Below are 5,752 nucleotides of genomic sequence, written 5' to 3' on the forward strand. Positions count from 1 at the left end.
TCGCAGTTTGATTACTCAAGTGTATACACAGAGGATCTACCGACGATCATGGATCAGATTCTGCATTTGTTATACCATCTTTAGACATACATCGTTCATTCCGGCTATCACATCGATCATCCTCTACTGCGGCTGAGTTACATGCTATAGTGTCAGCATTACAATATATTCTGCAGGCAAGCATGATAAAGAAATGGGTCATATGCAGTGACTTTCCGGTGACTCTCCCATCCATACAATCAATGAACTATAAAAGTAACAACTGCGGATACATTTACAAAATTCTCACTGAAATAACGGCGGCAATGAGGGCAGGCCACGACATTGCACTTCAGTGGATCCCAGGACACTGTGGTCTCACGGGCAATGAAGCGGTAGACTGCCTCGCCAAAAAGGCACACTGGGACGGGCAATATCAACGAGTCCCCCTTTCCCGTGGAGACACTCGGGAAATATTAAGGACAATAATACACACAAAGTGTAGTTGTACGTGGTTTGACGAACACTAAACGCTACATTCTTCACGAAATCGACCCTCAGATAAACTTCCGCCTGCCCGTTTCTCTCACACGCAGCATAGAAACACTACTACATAGACTTCGGCTCAGTGTCGCTTATACCGCTAGTTTTTTATACCGTACCCGTCGCGCAGAATCTCCAGAATGATCATGTGGAGAGTCGGTCGAAGATGAAACTCATCTCCTACTAGAATGCTAGAGATACGTAACGTGTCAAAAAGAGCTAAATTTACGGCTCATGGTACTTGGCGACCACCCCTTGTCGCTAGAGAAGACGCTAGGACCTTGGCCAACCTAATTCTACAAAAGGGGGTTCTGTTTGCCTTACGCGATTTCATCTTGGAAAATAAAATAGCGGACAGTTATTGAGAGTTACATATCTTCATCAAAAACAACGGAAACGAGGCACCAATGTAGAAACATCATTATGTGACCAATTTACATTACATGCATCCTTCAACTGTGAAATTATGTATATTATACTCATATACCTTGGTTTTTATATTATCGCGCTAAAATTAGCTTTTAATGTAAAAACTGTTTGAATACTTTAATGTGCATACCGGCCCCTTTAGTGTATATTGTACAGCACACCACGTACGTTTGAGTGTAGGAATTATATACAAATAGCATGACAAATCATTGCACCCTCATGTGAATAGTGTGCTTTTACAACTTGTAGTGTATTTCAGGGTGTTCTGTGCAGTGTTTAATTTATGTGACAACTGCGAACTCTCAAGGAAATGGACACTAATCACTCAAGTTCAAAGGAGTAGCCGGCGCTGCTATAGTAGCAGACAATGTCTCCTTTTTAGTTATTTTTGTATCAGTTATTAAAGAAAAGGTATAGATGCCAATTTCATCACAGCCGATCGTGTTCAGAACAAGTTACCACCAGCGCGCTTCTCATTTTATGAGAGGCTATGTACGTTCTTAGACACCAACACTATTAAACGCACACACGCAATGCGATGGTAAAGGTTAGGAGCTTTAATTTCGCGTCTTTTTAACCATGATTCTCATATACACAACTTGACACAGTGACAACCATTGCAGAACGCTTAACGCTTTTCAACGTGTACACCAAACAGCTAGGATTCAACTACTGCGGTTTTGTTTTGTTTTTATTACGACACCTTGGTAATCTTTTGCAAATTCTCAGTACTTCAGCGTCCTAAAAATGGCATCGCAAGAATTCCTTCAAGTTTCAAGGAGTCTATATCCCATCCACGCGGTTGCTGTCAACGCCGGCACTACTGTAGCTGGGGTAAAATAAAGATGTTCAAGCAAAAGCGCACTGACGAACGTTCGCAAAAGCCAGATGGGGTATGCTTGCACTCTATCCAGCTTCTCGGACTACCTAATGAGCTTCCCGCCAGAGAACGCACTTATTGAGAGGATTCATGTTGGAACCAACAGGACAACGAAAAGTCTCCTGAAACAGTCGGTTATTCCAGAGTGGCACGTTGGTCAGATAACTAGCCACCTCGGTGGCGTTGTCCGATTTTGACTCCTGACAGAAAGAAAGGGCGTAGTAGACAAAAAACAGGTGCACGGCAGTGTAAGCTGGAAGCTTCTCGAAGCGAATATCGGTGCGCTTGTCCTGCTGGTACAAATCCATGGCGGGCTTGATGGCGGCCGTGTACTGGAGCAACTCTAGGGAGCTGACATGTGGCAGGCCGTACTGTTGGAAGCAGAGCTGGGAGACGGCTAGGAACGAGCTCGCCATATCGGGCCACCAGAGGCGTCCACCGGCGGCAGTCGCACCCTGAGACATGTTCGCCAGGAGCAGCTGCAGCAAGCAACGAGTAAGGCGCACGCCGGCGTGTGGCAACTCTAGGTTCTGGTTAGCGCCACGGTGGAACGAAGAAAAGTTAAAAAGGAGGACAGGCACAAACACCACCTTTCCGTCATAGCTGCAGTCGTGGTCAAAAGCTGAACCCTGCCACCGGTCAGACTCATCGCGACGAAGCCTCTGGGCGAAACTGTGACTGTGAAGCGCGTGAAAGGACCGCAGGTTCTCACCTCGCACGACTCGAGGCAATGCGCTCACGTAGCTTTCCAATTTTTCCTTGTCAGTCAGCCATGATGGCCAAAACAGTCGAAACTGCGTAACATTTAGCAGTGACAGAGCCTGGGCGCGCGATTCTCGATCAAGCACGGCCAGTTTGGCCAAGTCACCGGCAAGCGACTGCCTGATGGAATCCAGCAGCCTCTGCACAGAGTCCATGGTGAACTGGGTCTTGTAGGCGAGCCGCACTGCGTGCAAAAACAACTCGGGAATCGCCCTTTCTACTGCACGGATGCACAGTTTCCAACGGGGCAGTAAGGGTCGTGCTTTGCCATAATGGTGTTTCACCATAGTCTGTACGAGAAGACGGCCTGAGGAAGGCGCGAAAGGAGCCACCGCTATCATTAACCTAACTCCGATATAGTTCAAGGAGATGTACGGTTCAGTAGAGTGTACCAGGCTAATCAGGGTGTCGAGGAAGGCCGGTGAGCGGACCATGACTTCTGTGAGGCTACCAGTGTATAGCGCCGAGCCGCTGCTAGGAAAAATCTCGCCAAGAAAACTAGAAACTTCGGGTTGCGTCTTGAGAGGCTCGATACGGCACTTCGGCAGTCCAGACATTACAATGTGCGTATCGACGAGCTGCTCGAGACGCCATGCAAGAGAGGCCACTTCGAGAGAATAGATAGACGGGGTGCGCTGTTTTTTGAGCGCCGTCATGCAGACGAAGGCTGTATTGTTGTAGAACACCGTTGCCTGCTGCTGAGAGCTGCCTTTAGGCGCCAACATATCGGGCGGACCAACGCTGATGATGCTCGTGTTCGCCTTCGACGGATGTGCCAAGGTGGACACGCTCAATAGCGGTTCGGCTCCTGTCATTTTCAGCACTTTGGCGGCCACCGTCCAGATTGAGGTACTGTTTCGGGGTATGGAAGAGCTAAATGGAAAACCTTCCAGGCCGACTAGCCATAGTAGTTCGACCATCGGTGCCCAGTCATCAGTGTCCAATTGGCGCGTATTCATGCACTGATAGAAGAGTCGTTTGAGTGGTGTTAGGCCATCCACAGTGCTGCTTCTTTGCAAAAGTGTATGCACGCTGTATTCCATGTGATAGCTACGATCGTCCCAAACTGTGGCTGAGACATCAAGTTTCAGGTCAGTGTTGGTGGCCCTAGCGACGCTTTTCCAGCGACTGCAGACGAACCGATAAAAGTTGTCACAAGGGTCTAGATGCCAGGACAGCAGGCCATACAGATAGGCTCCATTCCGCTTACAAGGAATCGTGGAGCACGTATCATAGTCATCTTTGGAAGCGTTGTGATATCCCGTGGACAATATTCTGGATGTATGCTCAGAATGATTGCGTAGAGGCTCAGTAAGTTTTGAGTTCTGAAAGAACGTGGATGTGCCTGCATATATTAATGCCAAACCCAGTAGCGCAATGAATGGGTACATCAGCAACTTTCGCTTGAACAGTATGATGCGTTTGAACGGCTGCTGTGACCCTACAGTCGGAGGTTCTTCAAGTGTCCTAGTGCTGTCGCTTTTCTTAAAAATGACGCTAGGAGGATCCATAGCCCCTACCTGAGGAGCTGATTGCGGGCGTTTTGCATTATCTGCCTTGTACAGTGGAAGGGAGCCGCTGATTCCTGTTGGTCTGAGCACCTTAATCAGAAGCTTTCCGTCTTGATTTATGTTGACCATCGTGCAAGAGGAAGATCGTTCAAGTAGGGGAGACTGCGAATCATTCGGCCCTTTCGAAGATCTACAGACTGTGTCAAAGCTGAAAGAGGTCTTAGTTTCTTGGCGCACATCGGCCGGCACCTCACACCGGGTGGCGTGTGCTTGCCCAGCTTTTTGGGGGAAGCCACCCTTTCGCACACTGTGGCTGTGGAATGTGTAGGCCTGGACAGGAGGAAGTTCTATACCACACTCTCCGTGTCCAGGAGATGTTCGTTCGTGCATCGGTTGCAATGATTTGCCCGATTGGGAAAGAACGTGCGAGTAGTCACCGACACCTTGATATGTTTCCTTGCTAATGTCGGGAGCATGAGCGCAGTCTTGTAGAGTTGAAACTGTTTCAGCTTTATCACTTTTACGCGGTAAACTCGCGGGGGTATCTAAAACAGTTTCAGGGTTGATAGATTTTGTTTTGGCGCCTTCTGTTGTTGTGGCACCACTAACTGAAGATAGCGTAATAAGAGCAATGTCCTCATCAATATTCCTAGGAGGATAGAACCCCGAACCCGAGAGTTGCGACATACCATCAGCTGAAGACGCGGAAAGACTCGTGTCGCTGTCTAATTCAAGCCACGATGGTAAAGTTTGTCCCGGACCGCTGTTCGATTTAATGAAAGCCTTGATCGCTTTCTCCATCCTGAATTCCAAGCTATCCGACCATACTGGTGAAACACATCTCGAGGTGCCAGTGCAATCATTTGGCGTGCTTGTCCATATTATATCTGAAGTCAGCTGTCGATGGTCGATGTCGAAGAGATCTGACACTGACAGCTGACTTCTCGTTTCTTTTCGATCATTAGGAAGTTCATGATAGTAGTGTCTTGATTCCACACACTTTCGAGGTTGAGACGTGGACGCTGCTTGACTGTTGCTTTGAACGGAATCCACCTGGACTAGTTGAATTCCTTGAACGCTTAAAGTTGAATATTGGACATTGTCCTTTCTGGAGTGGGAGGTACTGACGTTGCCACATTGGATTGCTCGGGGCAACAAAGACGGCTCCGCCAGGGTCTGTCTTCGGCGAATGCCTGTTAAGCGTAATCTTGCGTCGCTCCTCTCTTCATGCTCAGTGGCTGCGGACAGAGTAGTCATGTCTGAAAACGCAGTGGCCTCCAGGCTTCGACAACGTCTACGCTTTCTCAGGCTATGCTCGACGGTGTCCAGGCTTTGCGACTTATCACATCTAGCTCTTTGGTGCTTTGGATCGGTACGCTCACGCCGTGACCACGTACTCTCGTTGCTGGCTGATCTGGCACGATGGAGCGTGTTGGGTGATCGAGAACGAAGCAGCTGCGCCTCTTCCTCGGGAGCTTGGTCGGATTGACAGTGCAGTCGACCACAAGATTTGCGGCGACTGGACGGAGGTCGCGTTTTCGCCTTCTGCAGCTTCTTGCTGGGCAGCGGCTCCACGAAGTCCTCGTCGACTGCTGCCCCGTTGTCCACCTCTCTGCCACTAGCTTCCGAGCTGGTCAGCAGCCTCGAA

At 48.8% G+C, this 5,752-nt stretch overlaps 1 protein-coding gene across 1 annotated transcript; it reads right to left on the reverse strand.

Moving 5' to 3' along the window:
- Window positions 1-1,878: 1,878 nt before the first annotated feature.
- On the reverse strand, window positions 1,879-3,408 carry LOC120848455 (endothelin-converting enzyme 1-like). The gene has a single exon (XM_040220434.1). The coding sequence runs from the start codon at window positions 3,406-3,408 to the stop codon at window positions 1,879-1,881; it is 1,530 nt and encodes a 509-aa protein (XP_040076368.1).
- Between the last annotated feature and the right edge of the window lie 2,344 nt (window positions 3,409-5,752).

Source organism: Ixodes scapularis, unplaced genomic scaffold (assembly GCF_016920785.2).
Source record: "Ixodes scapularis isolate PalLabHiFi unplaced genomic scaffold, ASM1692078v2 PGA_scaffold9__187_contigs__length_104089568, whole genome shotgun sequence".
NCBI classification, from domain to species: Eukaryota; Metazoa; Arthropoda; class Arachnida; order Ixodida; family Ixodidae; genus Ixodes; species Ixodes scapularis.